The sequence below is a fragment of the Jaculus jaculus genome, chromosome 19, assembly GCF_020740685.1.
Source record: "Jaculus jaculus isolate mJacJac1 chromosome 19, mJacJac1.mat.Y.cur, whole genome shotgun sequence".
Taxonomy (NCBI): domain Eukaryota; kingdom Metazoa; phylum Chordata; class Mammalia; order Rodentia; family Dipodidae; genus Jaculus; species Jaculus jaculus.
Window position 1 is genome coordinate 41,186,055 of NC_059120.1, and position 18,572 is coordinate 41,204,626.

Genomic DNA, 18,572 nt, shown 5'->3' on the forward strand with positions numbered 1-18,572 from the left:
ATGTAGTTGTGAAATAGATAAATAATTAAGAATACTTCTGTAGTTTCTACGGTTTTGTTCAATACTGACATTTTATAAAACTATACCATAGAACATAGACCCTGGCACAAGTTACCGTTCTACATTGCCCCAGACTTTCTTCTACGTGTTCATGAGTTTTGCAGCCTCGCCTGTGCAACTTCTCACAAACCCAGCAGAGTTTCATGATGGTAAGACTGACCAGTTCCCACAGCAAAACAAGTCCCATTCGCCTCTTCATACTCCTGCCCCTCCTTAACTACTGGCAACCAGTTGTCCTCCATTCATACAATATTTTCATGTCAATAATGTTATAGAACTGAAGTCAGGCATGGTGGTGCACACCTGTAAGCCCAGCACTCAGGAGGCAGAGGTAAGAGAGGGTCATCAGGAGTTCAAGGCCATCCTGTGACTACAGAGTGAATTCCAGGCTAGCCTGGGCTAGTGAGACCCTACCTCAAAAAGAAAGAAAGAAAGAAAGAAAGAAAGAAAGAAAGAAAGAAAGAAAGAAAGAAAGAAAGAAAGAAAGAAAGAAAGAAAGAAAGAAGGAAGGAAAGAAAGAAAGAAAGAAAGAAAGAAAGAAAGAAAGAAAGAAAGAAAGAAAAAAAAGAAAAGAAAAGAAAAGAAAAGAAAAGAAAAGAAAAGAAAAGAAAAGAAAAGAAAAAAAAATGGCTGGGCATGGTGCACACGCCTTTAATCCCAGCACTTTGGAGACAGAGGTAGGAGGATCGCCATGAGTTTGAGGCCACCCTAAGACTACATAGTGAATTCCAGGTCAGCCTGAGTTAGAGACTATTTCAAAAAAAATAAAATAAAATAAAAAGAGACTATTTCAAAAACCCAAAAGAAAGGGAAAAAAACGTTACATAATTAGACTCACAGTTAGAAACCTTGGGGTATTGGCCTTTTCCACTCCATATAATTCCTGGAAACTAGTCCAGATTGTATCAGTAATCAATTTATGCCAAGCCAGTTGGTGCAAGTTACCTCTTCAACATGCTGAGACAAGAGATTACAAGTTCAAGGCTTGCTTGGGCTATAGGGTCATTAAAACCAGACTGAGCCACTTACCAAGACTTTGAACATAAAAAAACATTCAAAATCTATCCACTTCTGTTTCTAAATAGTATTCCATGGGAGGGATAGATGTATTGGTTGAACTGTCTATTGAATATCTGGGATGATTACAGTTTTCCACAGTTGCAAGTGTTGTGAACATGCTTGTCCAGGTGTTAATGTCAACAGAAGTTGTAATTTCTCTTTGTGTGCAAGTGCCTGTTTCCTCTTTGGGTCTTTCCATTTCTCCCTTTTCCCCCTTCTTCTGTGTCTCTGGGTGAGAGATACAAATGCTTATGACCCAACAGGCCCTGTCAGCTTGACAGCTGGGAAATTTCAGTTGCCCATGGCTCCTTGGGGACGTCACAGTGATGGCCTTCATCAGTAATGGTGTCCGGAGCTGTGTGGGGCTGGCAGTGTTCTCCTTCCAGAGCCCTCCTCCAGCCCTGGACTCTGCTTACCTGTTGACAGGACAACTCCTGGGCTTTGAAGTGTAGAGACTTCTTGAGAGGGTGAGTTCAGGGAAGAAGGAAGAGGATGTTACGGAAGCAGCATTTGGCTCCTAAGTTAGAAGACATGAGCTGAAGGCTTGCTAGCCCCTTCTCACCCTGCAGATGCGTTCCCCTCTTACGGTTCATTTTATTTAGGTACCCCCCCTTTGGAAATAGCCTCAAAGCCATCTTAACTTTCATTGTGTCCTTATGACAAGGAGAAGAGAGGAGCTGACAACACACACAAATATTAAGCCCATTACACTGGCTTTATACGCAGGCTTCCAACCAACTGTGTCTGATTCTCTTCATTCCTTGGCCATCACATGCTTTGCTTAAATACTTGTTTAGTGCAGAGCTCTGAGCTGGACCTGGGAGATAAAAATGTGCATAAGCCAAGGCCCTGGCCTTCGGAAGTTCAAAACAAAGCCAGAGTGCACCACTACATTTCAGATGCTGGGTACTGTTCTGTAAATACATCACAAACCTCTTTATCCTGTGAGGGAAATGATTAAACGATACGGTGCATTTGATATGACAATCTGTTGCTTTAATAGAGCCCAGGGTAAGATAAGATTAAAAGAAGTGCCACAAAGGAGAACAGGAGACTCTTTCATCTCTAGAAAGTAATGAAGACAGACCCCAGATATGAAAAAGGTCTGGCTTTAAGTGGTGCAATCAGATTATATAAGGCTGTAACGAGCTCGACACAATTGGATTTCCATATGCAGCTCTCCACACCTAGCACTCACCAAAGCAATGGCAGCCACCTCCACAAACTGTGAAGAACTTTCCTGAATGTAAGCGTGAAAGCTCAGGAGGGCTGGCGTGGGTTCCTGGGGAACACGGCCTAGGCCTTGGAGGAAAGAAGGTTGTTTGCTCACAGAGAGCAGGAGTGACAGGACTGACTCGCCATCTCCTCTCAATCCCTCTCTTCCCCTCTCTCTCTCTCTCTCTCTCTCTCTTCCTTCTCTCTCTGCCTCTCCCTCTCTCCCTCTCTTCCTCTCTCTCTCTTTCTCTCTCTCTCTCTCTCCCCTCTCTCTCTGCCTCTCTCTCTCTCTCTCTTTCTCTCTCGGACTCTCCTTTCTGTTCTCCATCTAGAGGAGCAGGAAGATGCTCCAGGCTCAAGCCCTGTCCTCTTCCCATATTTAAAGGCCAGGCAGGGAATTGAACTGTCCCTTATGGATACTGGCTCGTAGGACAGCCTGAATCCGAGACCTTGTCCCCCTTTGTTAGCAGATGAACCAACCCAGCAAGACTTCTGGGATTCCTGGGGAGAGGGTAACAAGAAATAGAAATTGTCACATTTCCACTCTTCTCCTGCTTGGACTCCAGGCTAATGATACCTAGAGATGCTCCCACAGATAGAAGATCCTCCATTCTAGAATGGGCCCATCACCTTCCTGGGCCTTTCTGCTTCCTGTAACAAGAACTTGGCGTTGGCTAGACCACAAGCTACATATTCCAGGCCAGGAGGACCTCTTTCCAGTGCTAAAGGTTCTTTCTTCTCCATCCTTCCTCTTTGCTGTGCCACTATCAAGGCAATTCTGACTGTGGTCATTAAAAACACCAGCCAGTGTGCATAGTGTGTCCCATCACCTCATAAGCAAGAGAGATGAGCTTGGGCCCTGATACCATGAAGCCTCCTGTTGGGGACCTCTCCTGCTGAAGGCTTCCGCAGAGAGAGTTTCCATTGTCCTTGGAAAAGCCAAGGTGGTGCGTGAAAACACGTTCCCCTCTCCCATCACAGAGGCCACCTCTATGTACACTGCGCGTGCCCACTGCCATGCCCAGCGTAAAAGCCAATGCTGACACATCCGTGCGTGAATCCACAGATGGGCAACAGTAAATACATGCACTGACTTTCAAAAGATTGAAGACCTCATGTTTACTAGGTACTGATGATATATCAATAAACAAGGTAAAAACCTCCTGCCTTTTAGGAGTTTACATTCGAGTGGGGAAGAGAAATAGTAGCAAGTCAAATAGAGAAAATGGATGCCATCTTAGTAATAAACATTAAGACAAAAATAGAAAAAGCAAAGAAAGTTAAGTGTTGAGCAACACATGTCTTCTCTTTGCCTTTCTCATATTAACTATTACTTGGAGACCTACTGAGTGTCAGGTAACCACAGTGGACCCTAGAGAAGAATCAGGACAGTTAGCACAGACTGTCTTTAGGGGTGCTTGCAGTATATTTAGAGATAGAAAATAGTTGAACAGTATATAGTATTGTACAATACTGACCAGAAAAAGTTGATGAAACTTTGGAAGGAGAAAGAACTGAGGTAAATGATATTTTTCCTGCTAAGACTCTGCCCAGGCTGAAAGTGTATGGAAAATCCTCAGAGGTCTGACCATGGCTGAGCTGCACAGGCAGGTAGCATTTCAGGTCCAGTCTGGGATCTGTAGGCCAAGATGCACGGGGCTAAATTTAGTAGCCTCTCCTCCTCCATCAGACATCATAGGGGTAGGGGATAGTATCAGTGTGGGACAGACACTCATACTGGCTTTGTCGGGCTCACTCTTTTTTTAAACCTTAGTTTTTTGGTTTTTGGGTTTTTTTTTTTTATTCTCTTTTTGTCTTTGCCAATCACAGAAGGCCCGTCTTGCCAGGATCCGTGTAGCCAAAACAGGAAGCTCCAATGCCTACCTGCACAGCAAACGCAACGGCCTCCTCAATGAGGCACTAGAACTGACGGTGAGTAAGTGTCGAGAGAACCTAGCTGAGGAGATGGATAGGTGGGAACAGGCTTGTTGTCTTGTCCACAGGCACCAGCACCCCTTTCCCAAAGCCCTGGTTGGAACCTTTGATACAGGAATTTTGGATTCCTTGTCCTATGAGTTCGAAGAATGAAATCCACAGACTAGAGTGTAAGGTTCCGAAAGATTTTATTACAATGTAAAGCTTTAGGAGGACAGAGAGAAGGAGGCTTGAGTCTAGAACATAAGAGAAGGAAGCAAGGTGGAGCTCTTACCCAGAGAGGCAGGAGGGGGTTCGAGAAGCCCACCTCGAGACCCAGATCTTTGTTTTTTTAATGGGGAGTGGCTATGTGAGGAAGACCGCCTCGGCAGGTTACTAAAGACAAAGACCAGATTTCCCACTTTTCCAGTGATCTTAGGTAAGGCCAGAGTTTCTGTCCTCTAGGAAGGGTGCAAGTTTAATCTACAGACCTCTTTCCTGGAGGGTATAACATCCAGGTTTCTGCAAGTTTAGTGACATTTCCTGCTTTTTAGTCAAGGAATAAAACACCATCACTTTTGGGGCTCTGTTACCCTGACTGCCTAGCCAATTTCTATCTCCTATCACCTTGAGGGACACATGTTCCCAAACTTCCCTCATCCACGCACCTTTCTTATGCAATTACAACCCATAAACCAGCCACCAGCACAAGCCAGCATGTTTTATGCTGAGCCTAAAATTTGGCTCTTCTAAACTTTTCTGGTGCCCTCCTACCCAATTTCTTTGAAGAAATAAAGTTGGTGAGAGAAGACAGCACCTTTATGCTCAGTCTCTTCCTTTCTCATTAGGGCACCCCAGAAGAGGAGCACATGAGCAAGACCACCTCCCTCATCGAGAGTCAGCACCATCACCTGCTGCACTGCCTTGAGAAGACCACTGTGAGTCTCAGCCCACAGCCCCTCCTTTCTCATTCTGACCCCTGACCTCTCCCCAGGACTGTGTTCACATCCTCACCCTGGGTCAGAAATCAGTCTGTCCCCTTCAGATCCAAAAGGTAGTAACAAGTCTATCAGCCCCCAAGAGGAAGATCCACAAGGAGAGTGGGTAAGGTCACCAGAGTGGAAGGCCGACTCTGTCTTGCTGCTGCAGTAGCACAAAGGAGGTCATTCCACTAGCCTCCCCACACCCCCATCCTAGGCCCCTCCACCCCTTTCTTTATTACTGAGGGCAGAGTCTGCCTATCTGTTCCTTAGATGGGCATCATCATAGAAAACGGAGGCCAACTTTACATGGGACACTGGGGAAGAGGCTGGATTTCTGTCCTACCCCTGAGGCTGGGTTGATAAAAGTCTGTGGGTTTCTTTGAGCCTACATTTCTATAGCCAAGAATTTATCAGCCAGCCCCTCTCAGTCACCATGCAATCTGTAGGGTGGCCAGATCACGAAAGGCCAATTGCTAAAGGAGTTCATGGTTTAGGGTGCCGCAGCTGGAATGGGAATGATGCCTGTGCCTCTCCAGCAGTCTGAAAGGAAGGGCAGTAGGACTAACCCTAGGCCCTTGGCAAAAAAGTGCAAGGCAAAGAAGGGAGGGAGAAGTCAAAGCAGGAAGCCCAAAGTGAAACCCTTCCCTGTTCTTTCTAGAAACTCCTTACAAAAGGGCTGGAGAGATGGCTTAGTGATTAAGGCACTTGCCTGTGAAGCCTAAGAACTTATGTTCCAATCTCCAGGTCCCATATAGCCAGACGCACAGTGATGCAAGCACGCAATGTCACACATGTGCACAAGGGGGCGCATGCATCTGGAGTTCATTTGCAGTGGCTGAAGGCCCTGGCATGCCCATTCTCTCTCTCTCTCTCTCTCTCTCTCTCTCTCTCTCTCTCTCTCTCAATCTCTCAATCTCTCTCTCTCTCTCTGTCACACACACACATAAATAAATAAATAAATAAATAAATAAATAAATAAATAAATAAAAAAGAAATTCCCTACAAGAAGAACCCAGAGTCAAGGCTCAATTCAATATGGTATGAACTTTCTAATTCCCAGTGTTCCATGCATACTCTGGCCTTCCAGATGCTAGATGACTCAATCTGAGCCAAGCATGGACACTGTGGGTGGAGGTTGAACCCAGTGAGGTTTTCTAAAATGGGAAGGTGCTCTTGCAAATCCAGGTCCCAAGACTTACCAAGAACTTTATGTGCATATGTAGAATGTCTTAAAGACACCAAACTTGCCAATGGGACAGGGCTAGACCCCACTGCCCTTTCCAGGTTGCATGTGCTGGGTGGAATGTGTGAACTGAAAGAACATGGGTGAAAATATTTGAATTTGAAGGACTGGAATGTTGGCATTGAAAAAAAAATGAGATTTGGGGACTGAGAGATGGAATGCTGGCATTGAATGGGGTGGAATGCTGAATTTGAGGGAAAGAATATTGTATTGTGGGATTGGGATACTGGGATTAAAGCTCTGGAATGCTGGGATTTAGAGGATGAATATGGGACCTACAGGTGGAATGTTGAGATAGAAAAGGGAAGAATGTTGGGAGGGGAGGACTGAATGTTGGGTTTGAGCAGGCTCTTCATGGAGCCAAGGGATGGAATGTTGGGAGGCAGAATGCTGGGAAGCAGGGCTGGAATGTTGAACTCAAAGGGTGGAATGCTGGGATGGAGACTGAATGTCAGAACTGGCTTGGGAATGCTGGAATGTACAACCAATGGTGTTTCTGTCTTCTGTTGGCATGTTGTCCTGTAGGGGTTGTCCTATCTTGTGGATGATCCCCTGTTATCTGTACGAACCTCCACCATCAAGGTATAACTTTTTAAAACTTCAATTGATGTTTCTCCCTCTGCTTCTTGAATCTATGGATCTCCTCCTTCACCCTTGGTCTGGTTCTCTGCATGTGCTATGGACTCTTCTGGCCTTATCCTCCCTCTGCTGCCACACCCATCACCAGCTCAGGCTCCCCCCCTCCCCGCTGCCACACCCACCACCAGCTCAGGCTTCCTCCCCTCTGCTGCCACACCCACTACCAGCTCAGGCTTCCAGTATTTTTGCCCTGAACTACCTAACTGCTTTACCCTCCTTTGACCTTCTCAAGGGTTTGAAGGGGCAGCGTGGAACATGGCTCCAATGTCAGCGTCCTGTGGAATGTCCATATGCCATAGTTCTCTGGGTCACCTCCCCAGTTCCTCAAGAATGCCTGGTATTGGTTGACAGGGAGTCTCTCTGGCTTTCTCCTCACTCTGACAGCCTTGGTGACACCATAGATGCTGTAGATTTTCATTCACCTTGGCCAAGTAGCAATTGTTCAGTTGTCCTGAGTTCAGCTACAAGCCATTCTCATGGTCTACAGTCAGGAGACTGTAAGCATTCCCCCTCCATGCTTACACTTGACCTAGGGAATCCTGGGCTACCAAGTATGTTAAGGATCCATATCCCATCACCAGGCAAAAAATAATAATAATTAAAAGAAATCATATCATGGACAGCTTGACCCCATCTTCCCAATTCTGAGAACACCTTTCCAAGCTTATGTCACAACCTGAAGACACATAATGCAGATCAGACGACCTGACACACTCATGCTCACTGGCTCCAGTGTAGATTGGATGACCTGGCACACTCATGCTCACTGGCTCCAGTGTAGATCGGAACACCTGGCACACTCATGCTCACTGGCTCCAGTGTAGATCTCATGACCTGGCACACTCATGTTCACTGGCTCCAGTGCAGATCGCATGACCTGGCACACTCATGTTCACTGGCTCCAGTGCAGATCAGATGACCTGACACACTCATGCTCACTGGCTCCAGTGCAGATTGGATGACCTGATACTCATGTCCACTGGCTCCAGTGCAGATCAGATGGCCTGACACACTCATGCTCACTGGCTCCAGTGTAGATCGCATGACCTGACACACTCATGTTCACTGGCTCCAGTGCAGATCGGATGACCTGACACACTCATGCTCACTGGCTCCAGTGTAGATTGGATGACCTGGTACACTCATGTTCACTGGCTCCAGTGCAGATCGCATGACCTGGCACACTCATGTTCACTGGCTCCAGTGCAGATCGCATGACCTGGCACACTCATGTTCACTGGCTCCAGTGCAGATCAGATGACCTGACACACTCATGCTCACTGGCTCCAGTGCAGATTGGATGACCTGATACTCATGTCCACTGGCTCCAGTGCAGATCAGATGGCCTGACACACTCATGCTCACTGGCTCCAGTGTAGATCGCATGACCTGACACACTCATGTTCACTGGCTCCAGTGCAGATCGGATGACCTGACACACTCATGTTCACTGGCTCCAGTGTATATCGCATGACCTGGCACACTCATGTTCACTGGCTCCAGTGCAGATCGCATGACCTGGCACACTCATGTTCACTGGCTCCAGTGTAGATCGGAACACCTGGCACACTCATGCTCACTGGCTCCAGTGCAGATCACATGACCTGGCACACTCATGCTCACTGGCTCCAGTGTAGATCAGAACAGCTGGCACACTCATGCTTCTGCCTGCCACCTCTGGCAGACCTCATCTGAAGCTTACAAAGACAAATTTGATTCTAGCTTTGATGAGATCACTAAGTCCCTCCATGCCCTCTATACCCCTTCTGCCCAAAGCCTTAGATGGGGATCTTTATCACATAATGATTTGCCCACTGTGTCCCTATCTTTCAGTCTGATGGCCATGGCTACCAGTTTGGTTCTTTCCACATTGAATACCTGTGGGTCAAAACCCCACCCAAACATTCTACCAAGCAGCTGGGAGCCCATCACTCAAGGCTCAGCACAGACAGACATCCACACAGAGTGTGGGGCTCATGCCCTGCCTCCTGGTCTTACTTCTCCTTCTGCCTCCCACAGAACCACGAGTTTATAGATGAACAGATGTTTGAGCAGAACTGCATGGAGAGTTCAATGCAGAACTACCCATCCACGAGAAGTCCTTCTCTGTCCAGCCACCCGGGCCTCACTACCACCTGCTGCTCCCGTCGTAGTAAGAAGACCACACACCTACCCAATTCCAACCTGCCAGCCACACGCCTGCGCAGCATGCAAGAGCTCAGTACCATCCACATCCAGGGCAGTGAGCAGCCCTCCCTCACTACCAGGTGGGTGGTTTCCATCCCATCAGCCCCAAAGGCTTGAGCCATTCCACTCCCAGAATTGAACAGCCTCAGCAGTGCCTCTAGCAGCTCCCCTTATGTACTGCATGAGACCCCTACACCTTCCTTCTCTCCCTTTGAAGGTAGCCCAGAGGCCTTCACAGGCTGCTGGATACTATAGCAGTTTAAGCCAAAAGTGGAGTTTGACAATGGGAGAAAAACTCAAAGAATACCTACCTTGGTGCAAAGAATGGACTGCCCATTTTCTTAAGGAAATAATTTTCACAGCTGTGTTACACACAGCTTATCCTAGGCTGTTTTTGAACCACAGAACGATTTTTCCTTTTATTCTGTGTTCAGATTGAAGGCATTTCCCAGTACCTCCAAATGATGACTATTGAAGTGAAATACTCTAAATTCCAAAGCCCAGTCTATATGACTTTGTAACTGACCATAGTTTAAGAATAATAACTAGAGGGGCTGGGCAGATGGCTCAGCAGGTGAAGGTGCTTGCTTGCAAAGCCTGCTGGCCCAGGGTTTGATTTCCCCAGCGCACATGTAAATAAAGCCAGATACAAAAAGTGTCACATGCATCTGGCATTTGTTTGTAACACACACACACACACATACACACATGCAAGTAAATAATATTTTTAAAATAATTATAATTAGATTGGGTAACACAAGCTGGTTACCAAAAGCAGAGATGGGGGGGTGCACCAAAATCCCCCACCAGCTCCTATGAGGAGGAAAGGTAAGGGGTCAAGGAAGCTTGGGCCTGACAGCAAGAAGGACCCATCCTCAACTCACTTTTTTCTATCCCAGTCGCTCCAGCCTTAATTTGAAAGCAGACGACGGACTGAGACCAAACTGCAAAACATCCCAGATCACCACAGCCATCATCAGCATCCCCACGCCCCCAGCTCTAACCCCAGAGGGGGAAAGCCGGCCACCCCCTGCCAGCCCAGGCCCCAACACGAACATTCCTTCCGTAGCCAGCAATGTTGTCAAGGTCTCCGCCTTGTAAAATCCCTGGACAGAGGGCCAGAGGGGGTAGCGAGGAGTCAAGGGGGCTGGCATGTTGGCGGGTGACCACTGGGACCACTCCATCCCCCTTGCCCACTATTTCTACCTGTCCGAGTGCAGCCCTAGCACTGAAACCTGTGCCTGCAAAGAAAGAGGCAGCAAAGGGTTTCATCTGAGGTCCCTGCTGCTGGCGTGGACACAGCCCTGTGACACTGCCTCTGACTGGGGCCAGAAGAAGGGAGGGGGTGGGCAGGGGATGGGCTGTTTGCCAGGACAGGGCCTGATCAGGATGCCTCCGACCACATAACAATTGTTTCTGGAAACCCCAGTGAGGAAACCAAGACCAAGAACAGCACGGAGGCTGAGTCGTCTCATGAAAAACAGGAAGAAAATATAACACTGTGTATTTAAGCACCTTTTTCAAGGCTCTTAATGGATAATATTTATTCATGGGAAAAGGTGGAAAACAAAATCACCAATGGATTTTTTGTGAAATGTTTTTCCTCCATGGACCCAACACCTTTAAACCAAAACAATGTATTTTGTGAGGTTGGTTTTTATTTTTATTTTTTTCCCTCCTTTTATAGCTAAAGCTTTTGGGCTCAAAGTCAGTTATTGCTGAGTTCTCTCTCTCCATTCTCCAGGTGAGTGAGGTCACCTTTGCTTGGGCCCACGTCGCCCAACTGACCTGCACAGAGCTGTCAAGTGACCACACAGCGACCCTTTCGCTGTCTGTCTCCTTTGTCTCTTGTCCCTCTGCTTCCCCCTGGCTGTTTCTGTGTTCAACTGTCTGTCTATAAGGATCGGTGATCCTGAAGTGAGCTGTGCTAGCAAAGCCTTTTTCCATCACTGCCAAGCATTGGACTTGTGCCTAGGAGTCAGGCCCAACTGAACGCAAGCGCACAGGAAAAAGAATGAAGCAAAGAACAGGAAAGGGAAGGTGAGGTAAGTTAACCTAGCCGAGAGGTGCTTCCCTTGTGATTGGAATCACGGGTGTTTGCAGCTGCACTTTCAGGGGAAGAGAGGGATGGTCAGATCTCTCACAGTGGGTCTTGAAAAAGGAAACAGCACCTGAGAAGTGGTCACCTCTGCTGTGCACCTATGAAGAACCACCCAGGGAGGTGGCTGCCACGGGTTCCTATGGCACCTTGTTAGGTGCCCTTCCTTCAGGATACGTTACAAACCCCACAAAGAGCAGTAGGAAGGCCCATGAGCAGTTTCTTCCCAAGAAGACAGTGGGAAGGGACTGAGTCTTCTGACGTCATTGGAGGCAGTTCCTGCACAAAGGCTGCTCCACCCTATGGAGGGTGCTGGCAAGCAGGAAAGCAAGAGTGTCTACAGGATCCTTACTTGGTCTGAAAGATGCCTTGGGGTCTGAAGCATCTTCAGGCCTGATTTCTGAAGAGCTGAAATGGGGGAGAACTGGTCACCTCCATGCAAGCGAGGGGATGAAGATTATTTCTTAAGCATGTGGACAGAATTCTGTTCAAGTATTTGCAGCACTGGTGGGGCTGGGCGCAGGATTTCTGGACTCTTAGTACCCATCTTCACCACTTACAGCAGAGCAGGTGGGCCTCGGGGTTAGTGACAAGCCCTTTCCTGCCCCCCCAACCCCAGTACCCTACTGCAGTCCCTGTAGCCTAAGCTCTGAGATACACGATCTCCTTATCCATCCCGCAGCTTAGTGGTTAGCTGTTTATTTGCAAGCTAAGAATTTCTCTGCCCACCACAGCCATCTAGATGAGTTTCACTAGCCAGGAACCTGAAAACACCTTCGTGGGGCTTCCCTATGACCCCAGCTCCAATGACCCTGTAGTTCCAGTGAAGCCAGAAGATTTTGAGGTAGCACCTAAGTAGAAGGTAGACAGAAGGGAAGAGGAGAGGGAGCCTTTGGTCTTTATCTCTCTGGGCTTATCCTCTGACCACTGACAGTCCCTGCTCTGGGTTTAGCCTCAAGGTTTTCTTCTTGTTATAGGGATGGGTTGGCTCTGGCCAAAACTCTTTTGAGTTTTGGTGTAAGAAACCAGGAAAACATAACATCCAACTACAAAAGAATATGTGTATATGCTCACACAATCAACCTAAACATATCATGGACACATATCAAGGAAGGCAGAGAGGGTTATGCACACTAAACTGAGTGGGCCAAGGGACAGAAGTAAGTAGGAACATGTGGCATCTACAAACTGCCTGTGTTTGGTTTAAGAACATTGCAAGGTTAGAATGATGACTGATTCAAGCAAGGAGCTACATGTCACTGGGACACTGTACCACGGAGCATGTTAGTGGTTCTCATGAAGATTAATGCATTTAAAAAATCATGTCCCAGAACAAGTTTCTGGATTTTATTGACCTTAGTGAGAGATGAATGTTTTGGGTCCCTTTAATTTCATTTCCGAAGCTAGTAGTATCATGCCAGTTCCTAGTGATCATTAGACCATCTCTTTCATCTTACTCCCCCATTGCAGTCTTTGCTAGGGATAAGAGGTCCAGCCCTCCTCTGGTCAAAACTATCAAGAAAAAAACGACTCACAGCAATACAGTTGCTAAAGCGTGTTTGCAAATACACAGAGGGGGCAAAGTATGCTAAGTCATTTACTAAGTCTAACTCATCGGCTAGTGACTAAAGAACCAGGATATGAGAATGGACTCAGGCTTCGTGGCTCATGAACCATTTTAGCATAACAAAAGGATCCCAAAACCTGCACTCCAGCAATCCTACTAAGCATTATGGAGGAAAGTGGGGGAGGGTCAAAAAATAACAGGCTATGTTCAAATGTTGGATGGATGGAAACTTGGAAAAAAACAGTATTCAGAGAACACACCTAGAAGAGATGAAGGAATTCCTGATTCATTTTACAGTATAGAAATGTGAGACCCAGAGAACTTGGTTCCCTTACTGTAACACAGTCATTTAAGGACACACTTGGGACCAGAGCACAAAACCCTTGACTATTTGCCCTTTCCAAGTTATGTGTTCAAGGCTCATCAAAGGTGGCATGCCAAGACAAGGCACTAAGTCAGCACTACTTGGATGTAGCTCTTGGAAATCACCTGATGTGTTCATGCAAATCACACTTTGTAAGCAACAACTCCCTAGACAAAGCCAGCCAGGGATGATCAATTCTAATAGAAACAACATGAACAAAAGAATAATCAAGTTTTTTTTTTTTCCCCAGTCAAATTTTCTCCATGAAAAACAGGCTTGAACAATGACATTTAAGCATACCTTTCCTTTTGATTGCTACAATCTGTGATGGCAATGGCTCACTAAATCAATTCTTGCTTCAGAGATTAAAATTACAAAGGGCACAAAGAAACTGGATGGCTTGCCCAAGTTCACATGGCAAGTTAGTAACAGAGCTGTGACCCATCAAGGACTTGGACGTCGTATCCTGGGTGTTCCTCTAGTCATATTCTGTGTCTCCAAGGCTCGCTCACATTTTAAGACCTGGACGTCAAGTTTGGTGATTACAGGAAACATTTCATTCAGAACCACCATGAAGCAGCAGGAACTCCAGAGGCAAACTGTATTATTTCTTCCTCATTCCCAATTTTCCTAACTAGTCTCAAGCTCAGGACTAAATGTACAGAACCCCTTTCAAAAGACCAACAGGCATTCTCAGTAACAGTTACTGAGATTAACAGCATTAGTCTACAACCACATAATTTGATCAGTTCATGACCCATGATTGGAAGGCCACATATGGAACATCTGAGAACTTAACCCAATTTTGTCCTGCAGTTTAAGATCATGTCTTTTCCTTGTTAGAATGCAGGTAGGAAAGTGTTCATGAAAGCATCACATACCTGGATTGTCTTTTTTTCTTTTGTAACAGTAGTGACTGAAAGTGAGCTAACACTGTATTTGAAATTATTAATGGATTTCAGTCTTCTAGTCAATTATTAGGTAACTTAGAAAGGCAGGATACCAACATGGTTCAGTTAAGGCATTTTAGTTTCCCTTTTATTCTAGTTGATAACCACGATAATATGAGCGTGAGAAATGTTTATTTTTCCTCTGATTTCCTATGAATTCTTATTACTTGCAAAGCTTTAAAATGACTGAAGCCCCTATCATGACACATAACGTTGGAGCCCAAACAGCATCATGAAAAGCATCATCCGAGCTAAGAGAAAGTGGAGATCCGAAAATGAAACAGCTTTTTAAAGGGGTTCCTTATAAGTCTTGTTTTCTATTCAGGATGTTGTATGTTTTCTCATCAAATGTAGGAATGACATCTATCTTAGCAGGTTACTTCAACTACACTGGCTAATGTCACTCTTAGCCAGTGTAGGGCACTGACCCAAGTCCTGGGGACTCCTTGGACCAATGGACTATTTTACAAACCTGGGAGGTGGGAGGGATGGTATATTTTTGATAATCAGACATTCCAATTTTTCCTTATAGGTCACACTCCCTCCATTAATGTTATTGTGAAAAACATCAAGTATGTTCTTTTCTATTTTCATATAATAAATGGGCTTTGCTTATCAACCATCACAATGGCAAAGAAGAAACACACTGTACAAACTGCAGGAAGACAAACATGTGAAAACTTTCTGTGGAAAAACAAAACTAAGTTTCGTGTCGTCTTCTTTTGAAAGTGTAGTGCTTATGTTAAAACGTATATCATTTACAGTATTGAGTCGTGTGCCACTGCTGTACCTGATGTATCCAATCTGGATTAAACAATGTGCCACAAACCCTAAAATGACTAATTTCTTTTAGTACCAACTCCCCTTCCCTTTTCTATTTCTATTCATGAAGAAGCTCTCTACCCTGCTAGAAGAGACAGAATCTCCGGTGTGTTGAAGGCCCAGTCTAACCTGTCCACATGCCCTCCTGAAGTTTCTTGCCTGCCCATATGCTGCAGTCATATTATCTTAGCAGATAAATATTGGATTGAATTGAATACAGCTTTTTTTTCCTTTTACGAGAAAGAGCAAGAGAGAGAATTGGCACACCAGGTCCTCCAGCCACTGCAATCGAACTCCAGACACGTGTGCCACCTTGTGCGCATGTACGATCTTGCACACTTGTTACCTTGTGTGTCTGGCTTACGTGGAACCTTAAGAGTCAAACATGGGTCCTTAGGCTTCACAGGCAAGCACCTTAACTGCTAAGCCCGACTCCAGCTCTTTTTTTGAGGCCTAATTCTGAAATAGACTAAACAAAAATCTGCCTTTATGTATCACTACTGGTTCTGCTGAGATTACCTATATTTATTCCCTAATCTAAACCAAGATCTCTAATTAAAAACGCATCAAATTAAATTCTGTAGTGTAGAAGGTAGAACTTAGGAATCAGGTGGCAGAGACTTAAGTTTAGCTTCTGTCACTCAGTTGTATGACTTACCAGCAGTCACTTTCCTCCCTTCAGTTTATTGCATCTCAAGGGAGGGAGGGATTAGATTAGATACTTTCTTTAAAGATCTGTTCCAATCTTAACACCTCTTTGTTTGAGGTGAGATAAGCAGGCATTTTCATGTTTAACCATGCAACAACCAGATCCCAATCAGTGAAAATGGAAATATCAAGCAAATGCATGATTCTCTAAGAGCCTAGATGTTGGCTGTGAAATTTAATAACTAAAGCTTACATCCTAACCACCCACTAGGTGTCACTATAGATCCATAGCTCAAGTAATCTGGACAGTAACTCAAACTAGATGTGCATAGAGCAATTCCCTTTTCATTAAAAAGCACTAAATGTCAAGTAAGACATATGCACATGCTCAGAGGCACAATAAACACGGTCTGCCAAAACAAAAGAATAACTTTGATGGAAACGTCAGTAATGACTATCAAGAATATAATTTGGGGCTGGGGAGATGGTTTAGTGATTAGGATGCTTGCCTACAAAGCCAAGGACCAGGGTTTGATTCCCCAGTACCCATATAGATAATCTGGAATGGCCTACCCCATTCACTCTCTCTCCCTCTTTCTGCTTATAAATAAAATATATATATAATTTGGAGGCCAGGCATGGTGGCACACACCTTTAATCTCAGCACTCACTGGGAGGCAGAGGTGGGAGGATCAATGTGAGTTCAAGGCTACCCTGAGACTACATAGTAAATTCCAGGTCAGTGTGGGCTAGAGCAAGACCCTACCTAAAAAAATAAATAATAATATAATTTGGGGGCTTAAGAGGTGGCTTAGTTGTTAAGGTGCTTGCCTCCAAAGCCTAAGGACCCAAGTTCGATTCCCCAGTACCCACATAAGCCAGATACACAAGGTGGTGCATGTGTCTAGGAGTTCATTTGCAGTGGCGGCCAACCCTTCTCTCTCTCCAATAAATAAATACAATATTTTTTAAAAACAAAAAAAGAATGTGATTTGGGGCTAGAGAGATGGCTCAACAGTTAAAGATGCTTGCTTGCTTACAAAGTCTTATGGCCTGGGTTTGGTTCCCCAGTTTCCACATAAAGCCAGATGCACAAAATGGTACATGTGTCTGGAGGTCATCTACAGTGGCAGGAGGCCCTGACATACACAAATTCACTCTCTGTTTTCCTCTCCCAAATAAATAAAAATATTTTCAATAAAGATTAGCATAGATTTATTCATATTTAAAGTGAAAAGAAAAATATGTGAAATCTCAACTGCTTTATCTAACTCATAAGGTTACCTTCAAGTGCTATAATTCATGTTCAATTACTTTTAGTATTCTGGAGCTGAAGGGTTTTTTTGTTTGTTTGTTTTTTGTTTTGTTTTTAGAGGTAGGGTTTCACTATAGCCCAAGCTGACCTGAAACTCACTGTGTAATCTCAGGGTGGCCTAGAAGTCATGGCAATCCTCCTACCTCTGCCTCCCTCATGCGGGGATTAAAGGCGTGTGCCACCATGCCCAACTGGAGCTGAAGTTTTTAAAACAACACGTTTAGAAAATATTATTTTTAATCACCTCACAAAATGACTTGTCTTCTCAAAATTATCCAAAGTAGGCTTCCCAAAGCTATCTCTACATGTCAATACTGAAAGCCTAATTCAAGCTTAACATGAATACAGTATATGGATTGACATCTTTGAAAACTCAGGTGTTTAACCAATCATAGCTCTCCAAATTCCTTCTCACTACATTATCCTTCTCACTAGAAAATATTTTCACTATGAGTCATATATAAAATCTTTGAAATATAAGGAACACTAAAATCCTAATCCAATATCTCATTTTATTGATGAGAAAACTGGATCCCAAGAGATTAAATGACTAGTGCAAGCTTAAAGTAGTGGCTGGAGAGATGGCTTAGCGGTTAAGCGCTTGCCTGTGAAACCTAAGGACCCCGGTTCAAGGCTCAATTCCCCAGGACCCACGTTAGCCAGATGCACAAGTGGGCGCACGCGTCTGGAGTTCATTTGCAATGGCTAGAAGCCCTGGTGCACCCATTTTCTCTCTCTGCCACTCTCAAATTAATGAATAAAATTTTTTTAAAAAAAAGTAGAAGCCAGGCGTGGTGGTGCGTGCCATGAATCCCGGCACTGGGCTAGTGAGACCCTATGGGGGGGTGCGGGGAGGATAGGGAGAAGAGTCAACCAGGACATGTATGCTTTGCATGACTCCCCAGTTCTCAAATGAACTCCTAAACCTATGAATGGTTCCAAACACTATGTGGATGAACACCTGACTGTAACTCCCACACAGGTAAATCAACCAGGCGCCTCTCCTTCCACCACTCTTAACTACTTACTTGGGAAGGCAACAGCTGCAACTTTGCTGGCAAATGGCCAAGAAAATTGATCCAATTAACAACTTCAGGGCTGGAGAGATGGCTTAGTAGTTAAAGCACTTGCCGTAAATGCTAACGACCTAAGTTCGATTCCCCAGGACCCATGTAAGCCAGATGCAAAGTAGTGCATATGTCTGGAGTTCATTTGCAGTGGCTAGAGGCCCTAGCCCACCCATTCTCTCTGCCTCTTTCTCACAAATACATATGTATTTTTAACTTCAAAACATGCATATGTTCATCTCCTAGTTTTTCTACAGGAAAAAAAAGACAAACCTAGAGAGAATCAAATTAATTTCAAGACTAATGGGTAGCCTCATCCCTAATTAAGATGCAGCAATATCCTAATTAAAACCCCCTAGCAATGACAAATTGTGAACTTGGCTGTACTGTGGGAGAAAGGGTAGAAAAAGAGGTTAAGTTCAATTATATAGCAATGACAGA

The 18,572-nt window shown here is 45.1% G+C and overlaps 1 protein-coding gene across 2 annotated transcripts in view; it reads left to right on the forward strand.

The window, feature by feature from the left end:
• Kcnd3 (potassium voltage-gated channel subfamily D member 3) overlaps positions 1-15,115 on the forward strand; it is a 245,939-nt gene extending 230,824 nt beyond the window's left edge. Inside the window, exons 3-7 of one of the 2 annotated variants that reach the window (XM_004658986.2) lie at positions 4,165-4,266; positions 5,097-5,186; positions 7,000-7,056; positions 9,133-9,380; positions 10,200-15,115. In XM_004658986.2, the coding sequence (XP_004659043.1) occupies positions 4,165-4,266; positions 5,097-5,186; positions 7,000-7,056; positions 9,133-9,380; positions 10,200-10,401 (699 nt within the window). In that variant the 3' untranslated portion in view covers positions 10,402-15,115. The remainder of the gene's footprint in view (positions 1-4,164; positions 4,267-5,096; positions 5,187-6,999; positions 7,057-9,132; positions 9,381-10,199) is intronic. The other variant, XM_004658987.2, reaches the window with a different exon arrangement.
• Positions 15,116-18,572: the final 3,457 nt, after the last annotated feature.